General features: G+C 39.5%; 1 protein-coding gene across 1 annotated transcript in view; it reads right to left on the bottom strand.

Annotated features, from left to right (window-relative positions):
• ZNF713 (zinc finger protein 713) overlaps positions 1-22,847 on the bottom strand; it is a 39,114-nt gene that overhangs the window by 2,887 nt on the left and 13,380 nt on the right. The window contains exons 3-4 of the mRNA XM_045992507.1: positions 9,910-10,036; positions 9,292-9,384 (exon numbers count right to left, since the gene is read on the bottom strand). Coding sequence (XP_045848463.1) covers positions 9,292-9,384; positions 9,910-10,036 — 220 coding nt within the window. The remainder of the gene's footprint in view (positions 1-9,291; positions 9,385-9,909; positions 10,037-22,847) is intronic.

The raw sequence follows: 22,847 nt of genomic DNA, 5'->3' as shown, positions 1-22,847 counted from the left end.
TAACTCAACAGTTTCTCCTGGCTCACCTATAAAAGCCATTTTATTAGTCAGCTCTTCTTGGACCTTGGACGGTTTTAGTTTTCTCAAATGTAAGTCATGTGCTAGTCTTGGGTCTTTCAACCATAGGGAATGCATATAAAAGCTCAAAGAGTGTTTTCCCTTGTAGCTGGGACATATGATTATCATCCTAATGAGGACACTTAACAGTAAAAGGGAGCACCATTAATAATTATGCCAAAATTGTCCTGGAAAAATAAAATGGAATTACACCATAATACTCTTTTGTATTTTGCTTTTTTTTTTTTTTTAAAGAGAGAGAGAAAGTGAGGGAGGGGCAGAGAGAGAATCTTAAGCAGTGTGGGGCCTGATGTGGGGCTTGGACTCACAATCCTGAAATCATGACATGAGCCAAAATCAAGAGTCCGGAGCTTAACTGAGCCACCCAGGCCTGTGTATTTTTCTTTTTTTCATTACTGTGTATCATGAGCACATTTCCATGTCAACAAGTACATTTCCATAATTTTTAAAGGTTGTGAAATATCCACTTTTATGGATAAATCAAATTATGTTTAATCAATTCACATCTGCACTGGACTTACTGTTATTACAAACAGCATGGCAAGAATGGTTAGTTGGCTGAACATGAAATAGAAATTGTAGAAAGAAAAAGAAAATTGTTAAAAACAGATCAATATGCTTAAAGATATACAAAAAGATACATAAACATAACTCTGGTCTAAAATTATATGTGGAAAAAACAGTGATTTAGAATATTTGTTTTAAATCAATTGACGCTTTCAACAAAATTATCAACTGAACCACTTTATTTTCAGCCAAAACGCTTTTGTCTGCCTAGGGACTTTGGCTCCAGAATGTTTAGAATGATTGACTGGAATTTGGAAACAACTCCTTCTGCCTAGGAGTACAATTCAGGGCCTTCATTCCCTATGGCCTAGCTTCCAAAGCTTGTTTATTCCTGGAAACATGGCAGCTTGATCAACATACTCATGGCCACCTTGTTGACTGCCTTCTTTCCATGTCTTGCCTTTGAGTGAAAAGGGAAAAGTCCTGCTAGTTGGCAGACTCATCATCTGTTGATGCCAGGAGGAGTGACAATGCATGGACCATATAGGCACTGTTCCCTTACTCTGGATACCCTCAAGGCCCATCAGATATTCAATCACAGGACTATCTATCTATGTCCTGTTGGGATGCCAGGGTACACAGTCCAGGGTGAGACAGTGATTATCTTGGGCTATCTGTGAAGAACATTTGTGAAGAACAAACTCTAATCCATTTGCTCTAGCTCCTTACTTAGCCCAAACCCCCATGTTAGCAGACATGACTGCAACTTACCTTGAAAGGAGGGTGGGCATTGATGAGGATGAATACTTTAATCAAGCTATGTATATGAGATGATGTTTTGGTGCCTTTCACTCATTATCCACTGTCTACTTTCCTCCTGGTTTGGCCTTACCTGGCTAGAAACCCAACCATTCACTGAAGCTCAAGTCTTACTTTATACTTCTCCTGAATCGATTTCCTATCACACCTTATATTGCCTACGCCTCTGTTGTCTGAGATTATGGAAAAGGTGCTAGTTGGGAAGCAAGTGTTTTCAGACACAGAAGCAGAAGAGTCTCCTGTGCCTACACTGTGAGAATGACAGGCATTCTGTTTGTGCCCAAGTTCTAAATTAAGTAAGTGCAATATCTCGGTCAAGGCTGCAGACTAAGATTCTTTAGCTTACTGCAGGAGTTCATCAGGCTTTCATTATTCTTGCAGGAGCCCAGGGGCTCTACATCAAAAAAACCAGTGGATTTGCAGAGAACTACTGTAGTCTCAATATGGTAATTATTTGTCCCCACTGACTCCATATTCCCTGGATCAACTCCTGGGGTTATGAGCCTTTAATAAAATTGGATTTCTAGGGTACCTAGACCTCTGACATCCTTTGCATCTAGGCAGGGATACCTTCCAGAAAGGATCTTAGAATAAGCATATTGTGATGCCACTGGGCAGCCACAACGTCTTGGAAGGCCTTCTGCATTACTGCATACCTCACCTAGTAGACAACTTACCGTGCTTAGCCTCATCCAATGCCTTTTGAAAGAAGTTGTGTAGAAGTCAGAAAAAAGGAAACAAGAAAGGGAAGAGGAAGGGAAAGAAGGGGAAAAGGGAGAAAAGGAAAGAATTAGGGAGAAAGGGAGGGAGGAAAACATTTTAAAAATTTATCTTTTTTTAAAAGATTGTATGTATGTATGTATCTATGTATGTATGTATGTATGTATTTATGAGCAAGACAGCACGAGCAGGCAGGAGAGAGAGAAGCAGTCTCCCCAAGAGCAGGGAGCCTGATGCGGGCTTGATTCCAGGACTCCAGGATCATGACCTAAGCCGAAGGCAGACGCTTAACCAACCGAGCCACCCAGGTGCCCCAAGTTTATCCTTTCTTTTTTTTTTTAAACTCTATACCCATGACAGGTAGATTTTTTTTTTTAAGATTTTATTTATTTATTTGACAGAGAGAAATCACAAGAGAGGCAGGCAGAGAGAGAGGAAGGGAAGCAGGCTCTCCGCCGAGCAGAGAGCCCGATGTGGGACTCGATCCCAGGATCCTGAGATCATGACCTGAGCTGAAGGCAGCGGCTTAACCCACTGAGCCACCCAGGTGCCCAAGTTTATCCTTTCTATGTGTAAAGTACCATAGTATTTCCAGTTCTCTTTTGTTAATTAAAAAAAAGTGCCATTATTTATAGTGGGTTATAATATTAATTTAGTTGATAGAACAATACATTAAAACTGAGAGAAAACAGGCTAAAAAGATTAGAAACTATCAGTTCATCAGACATAGAAGGATAAATGTTTTTCGGTAAGACTGTCTCAATTGTATAGATTATACAGATCTTATGGGTTGCAATAAAAATGAATCTCTTAATGAGGGTGGTGGTTATAAATAATGAAAAACTTCTGTCTTGGCAGAGGTCGGTAAGCTTTTTCTGTACAGGGTCATAGTAAATATTGAAAGTTTTGTGGGTCGTATGGGCTTTATTTTTTTTTTATTTTTTTAAAAATATTTTATTTATTTATTTGACAGACAGAGATCACAAGTAGGCAGAGAGGCAGGTAGAGAGAGAGGAGGAAGCAGGCTCTCCATGGAGCAGAGAGCCCGACGCGGGGCTCGATCCCAGGACCCTGGGATCATGACCTGAGCTGAAGGCAGAGGCTTTAACCCACTGAGCCACCCAGGCGTATGGGCTTTATTGTTTAATCAACTCTGCTGTCACAGAGTGGAAGCAGCCACATACAATATGAGTGCCAGAGTGAGTGTGGCTCAGTTCCCATAAAATTGTTTACAAAAACAATGTTTATTCATCCAAACAGTCTATAATACCAAACAGGGTTATCTGGAAAGGGAACCCCCTGTGATAATCTAAGACCTCCTTATGCTGACTGGGTGATTCATCTTATCCTAGCAATGTATGAGAGTGCTTTCTTCCCTACAGAGTTTTCAACAGTGTGGGCAACTTTTTGGACTTTTGCTAAACTGAGAGATGAGAAAAGGTAATCTGTATTTTCAGTTTGTGTTTCTCTTATGAGCGAGGCTGAACATTTTTTCTCACATTACACGTATTTGTATTCCTTTATCTAGGAACTGTTCAGAGATGTGTGTACTCTATTAGGCTGTTGGCCTCTTCCTGAGTTGGAGGAGCATTTTATTAATGGGAGCTTAGCCCTTTCGATAGAAGTTGCAAATATTTCCCTTTACTGCCACTTGCCTTTTTACCCTGCTTATTGTTCTACACCATGCAGAGTTCGGGGATTTGTGTCTGTCGAATGTATAAATCTTTTTCTTTTATGGCTTCTAGATTTTGAATCATACTCAGAAATGATTTCTCTATTTCAAGGTTATAAAAGATTTCTCCTGTGTTTTCTTCCAGGTCTCTTATAGCCTCTGATTCCTTTGAGGTATCTTGGTTTAAGGGGTAAGTTATGGATCTAATTTTATCTCTTTCCAGATGGCTATTCACTATTCATTAAAAAATCCACTTTTTATATGTGTGGTGAGCATAGTACAAATATGAATCACTATGTTGTGTACCTGAAACTAATGTAATATTGTGTGTCAGTTATACTCAAATTAAAAAAAAGGTCTACCTTTTAAATAACAGTTGGCTCAATACCATTTTCTTAGGATGTCCACCTTTCCCCTCTTGATTTGAAATAACGCCTTTATCGTCTACTAAACTCCTGCTACTAAACTCATCTAAGTCTATTTTTGGATGTCCTATTCTGTTCAGTTGGTCTGCCCTGTTCTAATAAAATTTTGCTGAATATTATCTAACTGAGACAGTTCCTCTTGTTTTTCTCTTCTCCAGATTATTTTTGTTTTGGTTTTTTTCTTTTCTATTTCATTTTTTTATATGTCCAATTAGCCAACACATAACCAATATGAAACTTAGAATGAGCTTATCTAATCCCTCTAAATCTTGAAGACACTTTTTATGGGATTATAGTACATGTATATCAGGGACACTGACATCTTGGTATGTCCATTTATTCAAGTTTATTTTTGTGTCTGTCAGAGTGTTTTAAAGTTTTCTTCATGCAGGTATTGCACCATTTCTTGTTAAAAGTTTATTTCTAGTGCATTTAATTTTTCTCCCTAATTGTTCTGAATTTCTCTTCCATTTGAACCCTGTATCCTGATGGCCGGCCTTTATTTCAAGCAAGCATTGGAATGTGTGAGTCACAAGGTGATTATTTTTGGCTGTGTGGAGATTGGGGGAAGGCAGGGAGATACTCTGCCTAGCTTGTTTCCAGGTGGGCCTTTGTGGCACTGGGTCTGCCTTCTTTCCCTGAGACCTGGTGACCCAGAAACAATAGACTCTGCTTCATGTATAGAGTGCCCACTTTCCTGGAAAATTCCTGGATTTATTTTGCTTAGAGAGAGAGAGAGAGAGAGAGAGAGAAAGAGAAATAAGCGGTGGGAGTGGATGAGGAGAAGCAGGCTCCTCCGTTGAGCAGGGAGCTGATGCGAGGCTCAATCCCAGGACCCTGGGATCGTGACCTGAGCTGAAGGTAGTTGCTCAACGAACTGAGCCACCCAGGTGTCCCATCCACCTTTATAATGGTGATACAGTAATCTAATGTATGTGCATACCATAATTTGTTTAACCTTTATTGGTCAACATTTAGGTAGTTTATAGCCTTGTTGTTTCCCCCAATATGAACATCCCTGTATATAAGTCAGTTGTCCCATGGGACAGTTCAAGTGGGTTTTTTTTTTTTTTAATAATTTTTTTTTTAAAATTTTTATTTATTTACTTGACAGAGAGAGATCACAAGGAGACAGAGAGGCAGGCAGAGAGAGAGAGAGGGAAGCAGGCTCGCTGATGAGCAGAGAGCCCGATGCGGGACTCAATCCCAGGACACTGAGATCATGACCTGAGCCGAAGGCAGCGGCTTAACCCACTGAGCCACCCAGGTGCCCCTCAGGTGGGTTTTGATATATTGTTCTTAAGGACTCTAAACATGCAGTGCTTCCTGTTACTTATATTTATTTTGTGCATAGTGATGACTAGAAGCCAACCAACAACATAAATGTCTTGACTGAGCAATCAAAGATTTTCTATCAAAAGCAAAAAAAAAGTTTATTTCTAGGTGTTTTATTTTTTTGGTTACTACTAAATGGGTTCGTCTCTTCCATCTTATTTTCTGACTGGGTAGTTGTTTGTGCTTTTATCTTTACTCCACTTCAATAGTTATTTACTTGGTTAATACAGTTATACTCTGAACTCAGATCCATAAAAAGAGTCTCAAACTCACTGTCCCACTCTCTTGCTGGGGAATAATACAATGCCCTTATTTAGATGCTACTTGCATTCTGATCTCATCTAGAACACCACTGCTTTAACCCATCCACTGTTTTCTAGTTTCCAGTCCTCTCCAGGCCTTACTTTACTTCTTGTCACTTCCTGGAATCTATGTCAAATCACCTGAATTAACAAACTCTCATTTTTCTTCCTTTAGTTCCACTCATCTAGCAGGCGCTTGGCCTGAACTCTGCAAAGCCGTTCTGGGTGCAGAATAGAATAGGAGAAATGGCATATGCACGGACACTGGAAACCACAAATGCATAGGGCAAAATCTCATCTGGATCATCAAAGCTGCTTGGTAATCTCTTGATTCATCTTTGGTCAGCTTCCATTGAACTTAACAGGCTAGAGCAAGTACTCCTCAAGTTCTGTCCTATGCCCCACCATTCCTTTACATTCAACAGGGGACCCTGCCTTCAACTTCACCAAGAAAATAGAAATAACCATGTGTGAATTCCCCCAAATCTCCACCAACAAACTTATTACATACAAAATCACCCTGATCTCCTTCCCAATCCCACTCCCATCTCTTCTAGAACCTTGCTCTGTATTTTGTATTTATTTTCTACTTAGTCCTCTTTTAACCCCTTTTCTTCAGTATTATAAACAAGCTAAAATCATTCTTTTTTAAAAAGATTTTATTTATTTATTTGATAGGCAGAAATCACAAGCAGGCAGAGAGGCAGGCAGACAGAGAGGAGGAAACAGGCTCCCCGCTAGCAGAGAGCCTGATGCGGGGATCGATCCCAGGACCCTGAGACCATGACCTGAGCCGAAGGAAGAGGATTTAACCCACTGAGCCACCCAGGCGCCCCTAAAATCATTCTTGCTTAGAACAATCCTCTCTTGACACCACCTTCTATTCTCCTATTATCCTCTATTGTCTCCCTTTCTCATTCTAGCTTCTTGTAATACTGCATGCTTACAAGGTCCACCTTTTTACCTCCTGTTCATTCAAAAACGTACTGAGTGTTCTTCTAATCACTCCCCTGTTATTTCTCTTATTTTTTTTTTTTTGAAGATTTTATTTATTTGACAAAGAGAGACACAGCAAGAGAGGGAACACAAGTAGGGGGAGTGGGAGAGGGGAGAAGCATGCTTCTCCCTGAGCGAGGAGCCCGATGCAGGGCTCGATGCGGGGTTTGATCCCAGGGCCCTGGGATCATGAGCTGAGCCGAAGGCAGATGCTGAACGACTAAGCCACCCAGGCGCCCCATGTTATTTATTAACATAATTACTAACCTCTTTGTTGCTAAATCAAACATTTACTAGGTCTTACCTCAGTGAGGAAGAGGTTTCTAGGTAAACATGCATCAGTAGATGTCAATAAGGCAAGCAGTACCCCGGAGGGCAAGCCAGAATTACATGAGGCCATCAACAGAAATGTCTTACCACATCCTTGTAAGAGGAACCAGTGACTGTGTTCCTGTGTCTTACAGGATAATGCCAAAATGCAAGCTGTCTCCTTGAAGGAGACTGCTAGGCTGCTTATTCCTGACAAGGCGGATATGAGGAAATCATTTGTTCAACCTGACCTGTGAACCAAGAGCCTTAGGAATCCACAAAATAAGTTCTGGAAACTTTCTTAAATTAGCAATCATCTTCTCTAGCTGGGGGTCTGTGGATAGAGATATATGGGAGATAGCATGAATCCTACAAATGGACGTGCCTGTGGGGGAAAAAATACACACCTGAGGGAAACAATAGATTTGCCTTCTGTTGTAAGTGCCTATGCTCGCAACTCACCTGGGAGGGGAGTTTTTCACTCTCATTTTCTTTTATTTTTTTTTAAGATTTTATTTATTTATTTGTGGGCGAGAATGAGGGTGAGGGAGAGAGAGAGAGAGAGAGAGAGAGAGAGAGCATGAGAGGGGAGAAGGTGAGAGGGAGAAGCACTGAGTGGGGAGCCCAATGCAGATTCGATCCTGGGACTCCAGGGTCATGACCTGAGCTGAAAGCAGATGCTTAACCAACTGAGTCACCCAGGCGCCCAGGGCGTTTTTCATCTTCTTCCTTTAGTTTCCTACTTCCCAGGTTTCAGGGTGTGGAGATTCATAGAAATAACGTCACCTACTACTGTTGGAGAAAGTGTTCGGGGGTTCTTGAGAAAATGTTTTATTAGCTTCTACCCATAGAATGCCAGCACTGGTCAGACCAAAATTCAGGTAAAGTGAGGCTGAAAGAGGAGCAGGTTTCTCACCCAAGATGACCTGAAGCACTAAAAGCAAGAAGGACAGCCAAGTCAAAGCCACCCTGAAAAAGAAGCTGAAGTCCGAATGGCAGAAAACCAAGTCCAAATGGGAAAACACTGCACTAGAGCAAAGAATCAGGGTGGAAACTACATAGAGATAGGGTAGCTGAGTCCAGGATAAAAAACTACAGTGTAAAATACCTACCTCAGTATCTGGCATACATTTAGAAGTGAACTGCTTATTACTGATACAACCAGGCAGAACATTTTAGGTGGTATGCCAACAAGAGGGAGCTAAGGTTTTGTTTTTGTTTTTATTTTTTAGTTAATAACTCTCTTATTTCATGGATTCTTTAAAGAGAGAGTATAACATCAATAGATACAGGTTTTGAAATATTTAGATGACAGTATGACATTCATAAACAAAAATATAATCTAAAATCTGGGAAGAGAATGTGGGTGAAATATTGAGGCTAAAAATACAGAAATGGGAAAATGTCATAGAAGGGTTACTTAAAAGGAATATACTACAGAGCAGAACACTAAGCCTGTAGGAATACATATATTTAGAAGAATAAAAAGGGAGAGAAAGCAGTGAAGGAGCAGATAGAGATATTGGACACAGACTACAAAAGGCAAGAATCGTGAACATCGCAAGCCAGAGTGAAAGAAAATTTCTAAAAAAGTAAAGTCAACACAATCCAATGCAACAAGATTAGAGGACACAATAATATTTTTTTTAAGCCACTGGATTTGACTGAAGGAAGTTGGTAGTAATTTCCAAGAAAACCACTTTAATAGTACAGAGAGGATAGGAGTCATGTCACAAAGGTAATCAAGAGAATTAAAATTGAGGCTATGGGTTTTAGACAAGTTTAAAGAGTTTGATAACAAAAGGAAAAGGAATGAAGACACAGAAAATGCTGTGTGGAGATCTGCAACATCAAGGTATTCATGAATGTCAGAGTTAACTTTTGTGTTACACTAACTTTTGTGTTGTGTGAATTTTTCAGTGATAAGTATATATTATCTGTGTAATTGGAAAAAAGTAAGAGGGCCATTTCCAATTTGGAACAAAGTCAAACATAAACTGAATTTTTAAAAAGGTCTCAGTATTCTGTAAACTCCAGAGGCAAAGACTTGGAGCACAGTAAGCTGAATGTTTCAGAAGTGGCGGCTTCTCTTCACTGAGCAGCAAATACCCAAATGCTTGCTCCTCACCTGCGTGAGCGTCCAGTGCGCTGTCTCTTTCCATCCCCCGCTGCTCCTCTTGCTCCAACTGAGAGATCACCTCTGGCTTATAAAGTTGATGACCTATTCATGGAAAAAATGTATGTCATAGGAGTTTGTACTAAGCACAAAAATTTCTCTTAGAATTCATTTCTAACCTTTTTGGTCTTTGGAGCCTCTGGATTTAGAAAGGGGAAACTTCCGAGGCAGTAAAATAAAGCTACCCAGGGGTGCCTGGGTGGCTCAGTGGGTTAAAGCCTCTGCCTTCGGCTCAGGTCGTGATCCCAGCGTCCTGGGATCGAGCCCCGCATCGGGCTCTCTGCTCTGCAGGGAGCCTGCTTCCTCCTCTCTCTCTCTGCCTGCCTTTCTGCCTAGTTGTGATTTCTGTCTGTCAAATAAATAAAATATTAAAAAAAAAAATAAAGCTACCCATCTCAAACTCAACAAAGTCAAGACTTTTTACCTGAGGAGAAACATATTAATTTCTGGCACTGATTAGCATTCTGTGCTGACCTGAACTATATTCACAAAAGATTTGGAAATTTTCACTACTTAAGGGAATAAACCCATTTAGAATGGTTTCTACTTTTACAGGGACAACATCCTTACCCAGAGCTACCAGATTCCTGTAGTTCTCCAGCATCACATCTCGGTAAAGGATCTTCTGAGCAGGGTACAGCTGGTTCCACTCTTCTCTGGTGAAGTTCACAGCCACGTCCTGGAATGTCAGTGAGTCCTGAAAATATCAAGTATATCTCTGCTTAGCCAGAAACCAGTTTTTACAGGGGCCCTTAGGGGAAGGGGAAAAGGTGTAGCAGTGGAAAAGGTTAGGATGTCTGAGCCATTGTGGTGACAATCTTTAGGGTTCTGAGTAATCTAGGTCAAAATTTTTGAAACAACAATTAGTATATGTCTATTATCTTTCAAGTCAGACATAAAAACATGCATGAAATAATGCTTTTAAGCTTTTTACAGTTTGTTGCAAGGGAAAGACTCTCATCATCTAAACAATTTTAAAAAAACCACATGGGAAATTTATGCTGTAAGATTTCAGAAATAAAGAATACAGGATTGGTTGAATTACTGTAAGGAGATGTCAAGTTGGTGGATTTTGTGTAACCTTAACAGATTTTTAAACTCTTGACAGAATTGGAGAGGGGATATTCCAGTGGTTAAAAAAATTAAAAAAAGCAACAAGGGCAAACAGGTTGAGAGTAGAAGACATATGACAAATGTGGGGATTAGTAAGAGACTTCCTTGTTACAGTTAGGAAATTCAAATAAAAAAGGGTTACCTCTAAATTTTCTTAATGCTTTTTAACAATCTTTTTGCTCTAAGAGACACCCACATATAAACACAGAAATATACAACCAATATATCACCCCCTCTTCCCTTACTACCTAATCCCTCCAAAATACCACCAATTTCATGGGCATAATAACTCAACTCTTCAGAATGAGTGTGGTGTTAGGGTGCCTGGGTGGCTCCGTGGGTTAAGCCTCTGCCTTTGGCTCAGGTCTTGATCTCAGGGTCCTGGGATCGAGCCCTGCATCGGGCTCTCTGCTCAGCAGGGAGCCTGCTTCCCCTTCTCTCTCTACCTGCCTCTCTGCCTACTTGTGATCTCTCTCTGTCAATTAAGTAAATAAAATAAAAAAAAAAAAAAGAATGAGTGTGGTGTTACAAATAAGGGATTTCCCCCATAAGTTAACAATCGATATTTAAGTATAGTACTGGCATTTTACTTAAATCAATTTTCATTCTTTGATAACAAATTTTTCTAAAATGTATTTCAATTAAGTGACATAGGAATTTAGAAATTAATCACCAAGGCTGGAATAAATTAAATAATTTACCCAAAGACATATGGTTAGTAAATAGCAAGAACTGGAATTCTTCAATCTTTTTTTTTTTTTTAAATTTATTTATTTATTTTTTCAGCATAACAGTATTCATTGTTTTTGCACAACACCCAGTGCTCCATGCAATATGTGCCCTCCCTATTACCCACCACCTGGTTCCCCCAACCTCCCGCCCCCGCCCCTTCAAAACCCTCAGGTTGTTTTTCAGAGTCCATAGTCTCTCATGGTTCACCTCCCTTCCAATTTCCCTCAACTCCCTTCTCCTCTCCATCTCCCAATGTCCTCCATGTCATTTGTTATGCTCCACAAATAAGTGAAACCTTATGATACTTGACTCTCTCTGCTTGACTTATTTCACTCAGCATAATCACTTCCAGTCCTGTCCATGTTGCAACTGGAATTCTTCAATCTTATTCTAAAGCCTATGCTCTTTCCATCATACCACAAAGATGTCTTTTCTGCATAAGCTAATATTTTCCCTCTTGTGACTTTTATTTCTAATTTCCATTCTACTTTCCCCATGCTTCTTGAGGGTAGTACCAGGGTGAGGAAAACTAGGAATTTATAGTCTACATTCTTTAGTATCTGCATTTGTAGTTCCTTTTTGGTTGTTTGAATCAGGACTTTTTCTCTCCTTCTATATGTTCTAATGATCTCACACTTGGGTTACCAGTTTCTTCTCTTCTTAACTTCTTTTAAAAAATATTCTTATTTGAATTCTATTTTAATTAGAATATTAATATATATTAATTAATATAAAAACATACAAAAAAGTACTTCATAAAAAATTGTTTGGGTTTCTTTCCTCTCTATCCAGCTCTTACGTCTAATCACTATTTATAGTTTTCAGTGTATTTCCTGAGAATTCTTTATGCAAATATATGGCTTCTCATTTCCTCCCACTTTTTTTTTTAAAGCCTCAAAGACAAGGTATTGTATACATTGTTTTTTTAACTATGAACATTGGAGTACATATAGCCCTTCTTTTCGCTACATCTGTTATCTTTGGGGTAAAAACCCAGTAGTGCAATTGTAGTAGTACTATTACTTGTACTATTAATGGTATTACTACTGTACTACTAACTTGTATTACTTGTACTACTAATTGTAGTAGTGCTATTTTTAATTTCTTAAAGAATCTCCACATTGTTTTCCAAAGTGGCTGCACCAGCTTGCATTCCCACCAACATTATAAGAGGGTTCCCCTTTCTCCACATCCTCTCCAACAGTTGTTGTTTACTGTCTTACTAATTTTGGTCATTCTCACTGGTGTAAGGTGGTATCTCAATGTGGTTTTGATTTGAATTTCTATGATGGCTAATGATGATGAACATTTTTTCATGGGTGTGCTAGCCATTTGTATGTCTTCTTTGGAGAAGTGTTTGTTCATGTCTTTTGCCCATGTTTTGACATCCTTATCTGTTTTTTGGGTGTTGAGTTTGAGGAGTTCTTTACAGATCTTGGATATCAGCCCTTTGTCTATCATTTGCAAATACCTTATCTATTCCATGCGTTGCCTCTTTGTTTTGTGGACTGTTTCCTCTGCTGTGCAGAAGCTTTTGATCTTGATGAAGTACCCAAAGTTCATTTTCACTTTTGTTTCCTTTGCCTTTATATGTCTTGAAAGAAGTTGCTGTGGCTGATGTCGAAGAGGTTACTGCCTATGTTCTCCTCTAGGATTTTGATAGATTCCTGCCTCACATTGAGGTCTTTCATCCATTTCAAGTCTATCTTTGTGTATGGTGTGAGAGAATGGTCAAGTTTCATTTTTCATTTTTCTATACATAGTTGTCCAGTTTTCTCAGCACTATTTATTGAAGAGACTGTCTTTTTTCCACTGGTTATTTTTTCCTGCTTTGTCAAAGATTACTTGACCATAGAGTTGAGGGTCTATATCTGGACTCTACTCTGTTCCATTGGTCTATGTGTCTGTTTTTGTTGCAGTACCATGCTGTCTTGGTGATCACAGCTTTGTAATATAGCTTGAAATCAGGCAACATGATGCCCACAATTTTTTCTTTTTCAACAATTCGTTAGCAATTCAGGGTCTTTTCTGGTTGTTGAAGAGATGGTCTTTTTTCCATTGGATATTCTTTTCTCTTTTATTGAAGATTAGCTGGCCATACAGTTGTGGGTCCATTTGTGGTTCTCTATTCTTTTCCACTAAACTGTGTGTCTGTTTTTGTGCTAGTACCATACTGTCTTGATGATTACAGCTTTGTAACAGAATTTAAAGTCCAGCATTGTGATGCTCCCAGCTTTGATTTTCTTTTTCAACATTACTTTAGCTATCCAGGGTCTTTTCTGATTGCATACAAATTTTAGGGCTGTTTGGTCTGGCTCTTTGAAAAATGTTGATAGTATTTTGATAGGGATCGCTTTGAATATATGGATTGCTTTGGGTAGCATAGACTTTTCCCCCCACTTTTTTATTACATTCAATAGCTAACATATAGTACATCTTAAGTTTTTGAGATGCAGTGTTCAATGATTCATTAGTTCTGTATAATACTCAGTGCTCATCACCACATGTCCCCTCCTTAATACCTATCACTCACTAACCCTATCCCCTTATCCCACTCACTTCTGTAATACTCAGTTTGGTTCCTGGAGTCCAGAGTCACCATGGTTTCTCTCCCTCTTTGATTTCTTCCCATTCAGTTTTCCCTCCCTTCCCCTATGGTCCACCGCACTATTCCTTATGTTCCACATATGAATGAAACCATATGATAATTGTCTTTCTCTGCTTGACTTATTTCACTTAGCATAATCCCTTCTAGTTCCATCCATATCAGTGGAAATCATGGGTATTCATCCTTTCTGATGGCTGAGTAATATCCCACTGTATATATAAACCACATCTTCTTTTAACATAGACATTTTAACAGTATTTGTTCTTCCAGTCCATAGCATAGAATGTTTTTCCATTTCTTTGTGTCTTCCTCAATCTCATTCATAAGTGTTACATAGTTTTCAGAGTACAGCTCTTTTTATCTTTTTGGTTAGGTTTATTCCTAGGTATCTTATGGTTTTTGGTGTGATTGTAAATGGGATCAATTGCTTGACTTCTCTTTCTGCTGCTTCATTGTTGGTGTATAGAAATGCAACTGACTTCTGTGTATTGATTTTATATCCTGCTACTTTACTGAATTCCTGTATCAGTTCTAGCATTTTTTGGTGGAGTCTTTTGGGTTTTCTATATAGAGTATCATGTTGTCTGTGACGAGTGAAAGTTTGGTTTCTTCTTGGGTGATTTGGATGACTTTTATTTCTTTTTGCTGTCCTATTGCTGAGGTTAGGATTTCTAGTACTATGTTGAACAGTGGTGAGAGTGGATATCTCTGTTGTATTTCTGACCTTAGGGGAAAAGCTCTCAGTTTTTACCCATTGAGGATGGTATTTGCTGTGGGTCTTTTGTATATAGCTTTTACGATGTTGAGGTATGTTCTTTCTACCCCTGCGTTCTCAAGGGTTTTTATCAAGAAAGAATGCTGTATTTTGTCAAATGCTTTTCCTGCATTTACTGAGGGGAATCATATGGTTCTTATCCTTTCTTTTATTAATGTGGTGTATCAAGTTGATTGATTTACAGATGTTGAACCACCCCTGTAGCCCAGAGATAAATCCAATTTGGTTGTGTTGAATAATTGTTTTAATGTACTGTTGAATCCTATTGCTAGTATCTTTAAAAAAAATTTTTTTTATTTTTTAAAATTTTAAGAAGATTTTAAAAATTTATTTGACAGACAGAGATCACAAGTAGGCAGAGAGACAGGCAGAGAGAGAGGAGGAAGCAGGCTCCCTGATGAGCAGAGGCCCGATGCCAGGCTCGATCCCAGGACCCTGGGATCATGACCCGAGCTGAAGGCAGAGGCTTTAACCTACTGAGCCACCCAGGTGCCCCCTATTGCTAGTATCTTATTGAGAACTTTTGTGTACATGTTCATCAGGGCTATTGGCCTGTAATTCTCTTTTTTAGTGAGGTCTTTGACTAGTTTTGGAATCAAGGTAATGCTGGACTCATAGAATGAGCTTGGAAGTTTTCTTTCCATTTGTATTTTGTGAAACTGCTTCAGGGAATAGATTAATTCTTCCTTAAATGTTGGGTAGAATTCCCCTGGGACGTGGTCTGGCCCTGGACTCTTGTTTGTTGGGAGATTTTTGATTACTGCTTCAATTTCTTTGCTGGTTATGGGTCTGTTCAGGTTTTCTATATCTTCCTGTTTCACTTTTGGTGTTTATATGTTTCTAGAAATGCATCCACATTTTTTTGAGATTGCCCTATTTGTTGGCATATAACTTTTCATATTATTCTCTTACAATTGTTTGTATTTCTGCCGTGTTGGTTGTTATCTCTCTTCTTTCATTCATGATTTTATTTATTTAGGTACTTCTCTTTTCTTTTTGGTAAGTGTGGCTAGGGGTTTATCAATTTTGTTAATTCTTTCAAAGAATCAGCTCCTAGTTTTATTGATCTGTTCTATTCTTTTATTTCACTATAATTTATTTCTGCTCTAATCTTAATTATGCTTCTGCTGGAATGCTTCTAATTATTCTTCTGCTGGACTTAGGCTTTATTTGCTGTATTTTCTCCAGCTTCTTTAGGTGTAAGATTAGGTTATGTATTTGAGACTTTTCTTGTTTCTTGAGAAAGGCCTGGATTACTATATACTTCCCTCTCAGGGCTGCCTTTGCTACATCCCAAAGATTTTGGACTATTGTGTCTTCATTTTCATTTGTTCCCATGTATTTTAAAAATTTTTTCTTTAATTTCTTGGTTAACCGATTCATTCTTAAGTAGGATGTTCCTTGACCTCCATGTATTTGTGGTCTTTCCAAATTTTGGGGGGAGGCTGACTTCAAGTTTCATAGTGTGGTGGTCTGAAAATATGTCTGGTATGATCTCGACCTTTTTGTATGGGTTGAGGCCTGATTTGTGACCCAGTATACCATCTATTCTGGAGAATGTTCCATATGCACTCAAAAAGAATGTGTATTCTGCTGCTTTAGGATGAAATACTCTGAATATGTCTGTTAAGTCCATCTGGTCCAGTGTGTTATTTGAAGCTCTTGTTTCTTTGTTGATCTTCTGCTTAGATGATCTCTCCATTGCTGTTAATGGGGTGTTAAAGTCCCCTATTATTGTATTATTATCAATGAGTTTCTTTAAACTTGTTATTTTTTAAGATTTTATTTATTTATTTGACAGAGGGAGAGAGATCACAAGTAGGCTCCCTGCTGAGCAGGGAGCCCAATGCAAGCCTCGATCCCAGGACCCTGAGATCATGACCTGAGCTGAAGGCAGAGGCTTAACCCACGGAGCCACCCAGGTGCCCCTAAGCTTGCTATTAACTGATTTATGTATTTGGCTTCTTCAAAGTTGGGTGCATAAATATTGGTTGGCTATATCTTCTTGTTTTTTTTTTTTTTTTAAAGATTTTATTATTTATTTGACAGACAGCTATCACAAGTAGGCAGAGATGCAGGCAGAGAGAGGAGGAAGCAGGCTCCCTGCCCAGAAGAGAGCCCAACCTGGGGCTCGATCCCAGGACCCTGAGATCATGACCCAAGTCGAAGGCAGAGGCTTCCACCCACTGAGCCACCCAGGCGCCCCTGGTTATATCTTCTTGTTGGATGTACCCCTTTGTTATGATACAGTGCCCTTCTGCATCTCTTATTACAGTCTGGTTTAAAATCTAGTTTGTCTGATATAAGGATTACTACTCCAGCTTTCTTTTGATGTCCATTAGGGTGACAGATGGTTCTCTACCCTTCCACTTTTAATCTGGAGGTAACTTTCAGTCTAAAATGAGTCTCTTGTAAGCAGCATAGTAATGGGTCTTTTTTAAAAAAAAATCCTTTTTGAATTCCTATGTCTTTTGATTGGAGCATTTAGTCCATTTATATTCAGAGTAATTACTGATAGATATTAATTTAGTGCTACTATATTACCCGTAAAAGTCATGTTCTTGTAGATTTCTCTTTCCTTCTAGTCTTTGTTGCTTTTGGTCTCTCTCTTGTGCTCAAAGGGTCCCCTTTGGTATTTATTGCAGAGCTGGTTTAGTGTTCTTGAACAACTTCAGTTTTTGCTTGTCTTGGAAATTTTTTTATCTCTCCTTCTAGTCTGAATAAATTAACCTTGCTGGATAAAGTATTCTTGGCTGTATATTTTTCCCATTTAGCAGACTGAATATATCATGCCATTCTTTTCTGGTCTGCCAAGTTTCTGTGGTCAGATCTGCTGCTAAGTCATGTGGGTTAAGGAACTTTTGTTTCCAGCTGTTTTGGAATTCTCATTATCTTTGTATTTTCCAAGTTTAACCATGATATGTCTTGGTGTGGACCCGTGTTTGTTGATTTTTGAGGGGAGTTCTCTGTGCCTCCTGGACTTGAATGCCTGTTTCCTTCCCCAGATTAGGGAATTTTCCAGCTATAATTTGTTCAAATAAGCCTTCTGCCCCTCTTTCCTGCTCTTCTTCTTTTGGAACTCCTATGATACAGATATTATTGTGCTTTGTGGAATTGCTGAGTTCTCTAATAGTTTTCTTTCCCTCTTCTTTTGAGCTTCATTATTTTCCATAATTTTATCTTATCACCTATTGATCCTCTTCTTCCATCCTCATTGTTATTACATCCAGTCAGTTTGGCATGTCCATCATAGCATTTTTTATTTTGGCCTATTTTCTAGGTCTTTTATTTCTTCAGCCAGGATTTCTCTGGTATCTTCTATGCTTCTTTCAAGCCCAGCTAGTATTTTTATGACTGTTGTTCTAAATTCTTGTTCAGCTTTATTGCTTATTTCTGTTTTGAGCAAATCCCTGGCTGCGATTTCTTCTTGATCTTTCTTTTGGGGAGAATTCCTCCATCTTGTAATTATGTCCAGGTTTCTGTCTTTTGTGTGTTATGAAATAGCTCGTTATGTTTCCTGCTCCTGAGAGTAATACTGTATTAAGAAGGGGTCCTACACTGTCCACAACCTGGTGCTTCTGGAAGTGTTTTTGGTGTATGCTCTGTGCACTCTGCTGTTGTGTTTTGGCTGCTCTTTCCCTCAGGTCAGTCCTCTACAGAGTTCCTCCTCGCTGGCAGTATGGAGTGTCCGGCTCTTCAACTAGGTGTGCTTTGATTTGTTTGTTAAGACGAGTCTGCTTCTTCCTCTCCCACTCCCCCTGCTTCTGTTCCTTCCCTCCGTCTCTCTGTCAAATGAATAAATAAAATCTTAAAAAAAGATAAGCCTGGAAAAAAAGAGTCTGATCCAATAAAGGAGGAAAGGAAAAGGAACATAAAAGGAAACAAACAAAAAACTGTACCAAAGACTAAGAAAGAAAGAAGGGAAAAAGAAAAGAAAAAGAAATAAGAAGTCTGATCTAAAAAACAAGAAAAGGAAGCAAACAATAAAAACTATAAGCCTAAATCCAAACAAAAAATAAAGATTATAAAAAAAAAATTTAAAAAAAAAAGGGAAAAAGAAAGAAAGCCTGGTCCCAGTTCCACAGAACTGGTGTTGATGCTTTGGAGCACTCCATCAGACCTGGTACATTCAGGAGTGCCTGTGTTGGTCTGAGGGAGAGGCCAGCTGCACTGGCTCAGTTAGACTTGCCTTTGCAAAGATACCCCTGCCAGGAGCAGGGGACAGGCTTTGGTGTAAGGAATCTAGCCGCCATTGGAGGTGCTGTGTTTTTCTCTGAAGTCTGATGGTACCGTTGACAGGGCGGGGGGTGGTGGAAGATGGTGCCTTCCTCTCTGTTTGGGGAGGGGAGCCTGGGGCTGCCACTGTTCAGGAGGCCCTTACAGAAAAGGGAACAATCTTCTGTATTCTAGGCTTTGATCAGATTGCTGCCCTTAACTTGTCTGTGCCCAGTCGTTGGCATGCCCGGTGTCAGTTCTCCTGTTTTTATGTCTGGCTGGTGGTTGGGATTCCAAACTCCAAATCTTAAAGGGCCTGGCAAGGCTCTAACCTGCTCCCCTACCCTGGAGGAGAGGCTCTCAGGGCACCTTGCACTGTTGTGTACCAGAAAGGCAGTCACATGATGCGTGCACCATGGCTGGAGTCTATTGCAATGCACAGTGAAAAGCTGGGACCAGGTCTGCCCATGCTTCTGTCTTTGCTGGTGAATGGCTGCTATGTGGGCCCTTTGTCCTTAGAGACGCAAAATATCCTATTCCAAATATACTCCAGGATGGGGGGTGATCTCTTCTAGTGCGACCCAGGGGATGACCTCACCATGGTGTATTGTGCAAACCACATATGTCCTCTCTCCCACTTTCCCTCTGTCCCTTACTTTGCTCCACAAAAACGGTCCCCCCCTTTTTTCTCCACCAATTCCTGACTCTGAATCTCACATCTCCCATGTTCACTCCCTCCAATTATCCAGATTGTTTTCTTTTTCTTTTCCTTTTTATTTTATTTATTTGAGAGAGAGAAATCACAACTAGGCAGAGAGGCAGGCAGAGAGAGAGAGGAGGAAGCAGGCTCCCCGCGGAGCAGAGAGCCCAATGTGAGCCTCGATCCCAGGACCCTGGGATCATGACCTGAGCCGAAGGCAGAGGCTTTAACCCACTGAGCCACCCAGGCGCCCCCAGATTGTTTTCTTAATCCCCAGATTGATTTCCTGGTTGTTCACAATGATTCGATATAGTTGTATTTGAGGGCCGAGGCAAGCTCAGGGTCCCCCTACTACTCTACCATCTTAACTTCTCTCACAGTGCATTCCTTTTTATGGCCAAATAGTATTCCATTGTGTACACACACACACACACACACACTGCATCTTCTTTATCCATTCATCCACTGATGGACATTTAGGTTGATTCCACATCTTGGCTATTATAAATGATGCTGCAAAGAACACAGGGGTGCATATACCTTTTTGAATTTGTGTTTTTGTTTTCTTCATACATATACTGAGAAGTGGAATTGCGGGATTGTATGGTAGTTCTATTTTTAGATTTTTGAGCAACCTCCACACTGTTTTCCACAGTGGCTACACTAATTTACATTCCCACCAACAATCTCACCAACAACTCTATAGCCTTGCCAATACTTGTTAACTTTTGTCTTTTTGATAATAGTCATTCTCATAGGTGTGAGGTAATATCTCATTGTGGTTTTGGCTTGCACTTCCCTGATGATTAGTGATGTTGAGCATCTTTTCATTGGCCTTCTGTATGTCTTCTTTAGAAAAATGTCTATTCAGATCCTCTGCTCATTTTTGAAATCAGATTGCTTGATTTTTTTGTTACTGACCTATATGAGTTCTTTATATGTTCTGGATATTAACCCTTTATTTGATATGTGATTGCAAATATCTTCTCCCACTCAATAGGTTCCTTTTTTATTTCGTTGATGGTTTATTTCCCTGTGCAGAAGCCTTTCAGTTTGGTGGAGTCCCATTTGTTTATTTTTACTTTTGTAGTCATTGCTTCTGGAGTCAGATTCCCAAAAATATCACTGAGACTGATGCCAAGGAGCTTATCACCTTTATTTTCTTCTACGAGTTTTATGGTATCTGGTCTTACATCTTCCGTTTTTTTCTTGAAAAAAATTTTTTTAAAAGATTTTTATTTATTTGAGACAGAGAGTGAGAGAAAGAGAGAGGTAGAAAGCGAGCACGAGCGGTGGTAGGAGCAGAGGGAAAGGGAGAAGCAGATTCTCCTGCTGAGCAGGGAGCTCGATGTGGGATTCAATCCCAGGGCACTGGGATTATGACTTGAGGCAAAGGCAGACATTTAACTGACTAAGCCACTCAGGTGCCCCTCTTACAAAATTTTTATGGCTTAATTTTTCACATTTAAATGTTTGCTCCATTTGAAGACCATCCTAATGTGAAGTATGAGGTATGGATTCAACTTTACCTTTTTCCTGATGGTTCCCCAGAAATGTCAACATCAATTATTGAATAAACTAACTTTTCACCACTGGTTTGAGATGCAGTCTTTGTAATACACTAATTCCCATTTGTTCAACAAACCCTCAGTACTTGCTAAGTGACAATCATGGTGCTTGAGATCTACAAGTTGGGAAAGAAAAAGACCAACATTCCCCACCCTTATGAAATTTATATTCTAGCAGTGGAAAGTAGACAAAAATATGATAACTGGGTAAATTACACATTATGTTAGAAGATAAAGAAGAGGGTCTGACAATGTGAGGGGTGAGGCATTGCAATTTTACACAGGGTGGTCAGGAAAGACATTACTGGAGAGGTGACATTTGATAAAAGACTTGCAAAGTTAGCAGTACAAGGGCCCTAAGGCAACAGTGTGTGTGACGTGTTCAAGGAAGAAGAATGTAGCCACTGTGGTTAGAGTGGAAAGAGCAAGGGGTAGAAAAGTATGATTAAGTTAGAGGGGTAACAGGCCCAGATTCCGTAAGACTGTTTAGGCCGTCATAAAGACTTTGACTTTTAATCTGAGTGAAATGGGAGCCATGCATTTTGAGCAGAGCAGTGAGATGACCTGATTCACCATTACCCTGCCACTTCCTGGGATACATCTTTTTGAAATCACCTCTTTCTTCCTTTGTCTTTACCACTCTTGTTAATCTCTGCAGTTTCCAAAGCAAAGCCCTCAAATCTACCTATTTTTCTTCACCTTCTAGTTTTAAGCTCTGATTTTCTATCATATACAATATGGCAGTAACTTCCTAAGTGGATTTCTCCTCCTTCCTTCCTTGCTGCTCACAAATACACCTCTCATATACCACACACCTGGGTGATTTTTTTTTTAAAGATTTAATTTATTTATTTGAGAGAGAGAGCCGGACGGTGAGGGAGAGAAAATCTAAAGGAGACTCCAGGCTGAGCACAGAACCCAATGAAGGCCTTGATCCCACGAACGCAAGATCACGACCTGAGCCAGAACCAAGAGTCGGACACTTAATCAACTGAGTCACATAGGCATGCCACACCCAAGTGACTTTTAAAGTAGAATTCAGTTAATTATTATTTTACTATCCTGTTTACCTTTCTTCCAAGGCTTTCTAGTGCATTTGGAATAAAATCGAAGCTTTTCTTCAGGGCCACAAGGCCCTGTGTACGTAGGCCCTGCATTCCTCCCCAAGTTCATCTCCAGTCATTCTCTCCCTCCCTCCATTTCAACAATGGTGGCCTTTTAACTTCTTAAATATATCCGTGGTTTTTACACATGTTTACCACATGCCTAAAATGCTTTTTTTCCACTTAGTTTTTGTAACTTTTATATATCCTTCATATCTCACCTTAAATTTCACTTCCTTAGAGAGTACCTTCCTTGATTCCCTTATGTACGTTTACAGCACCTTATTCTTATTTGTATAATAAACATCTCAATTTGCAATTTTTACTTTATTTGCAGAGTGACTGTTTCTGTTACACTATAAGAAACTTGGATTTAGGAATATCTATTCTGCCTATTGGTGTATATCTGATGCCAAGCACAATTCTGGCACATTGTAGCTGCTCAAAAACAAACAAACAAACAAACAAAACTTGTTGAATGAACCATCTTCTTTCTTAACATAGTAAGTGATTCTGGAGAATTAAAACCCCTTGGGCTAGAATGTCAAGAAGAAGATATATCATTTTAGTTCTTGATGTTTTTCTAGTTCTGTCTGTGGGGAGCCTTGTAATTAAGAGTAAACTGAATAATTCTATTCCCCGCAACCCAAGGATCCCAAAGCAGTAACATAGCAAGTAAATGTTCAACTCTGTC

Source organism: Meles meles, chromosome 21 (assembly GCF_922984935.1).
Source record: "Meles meles chromosome 21, mMelMel3.1 paternal haplotype, whole genome shotgun sequence".
NCBI classification, from domain to species: domain Eukaryota; kingdom Metazoa; phylum Chordata; class Mammalia; order Carnivora; family Mustelidae; genus Meles; species Meles meles.
This window is presented reverse-complemented; position numbering and strand designations above follow the sequence as displayed.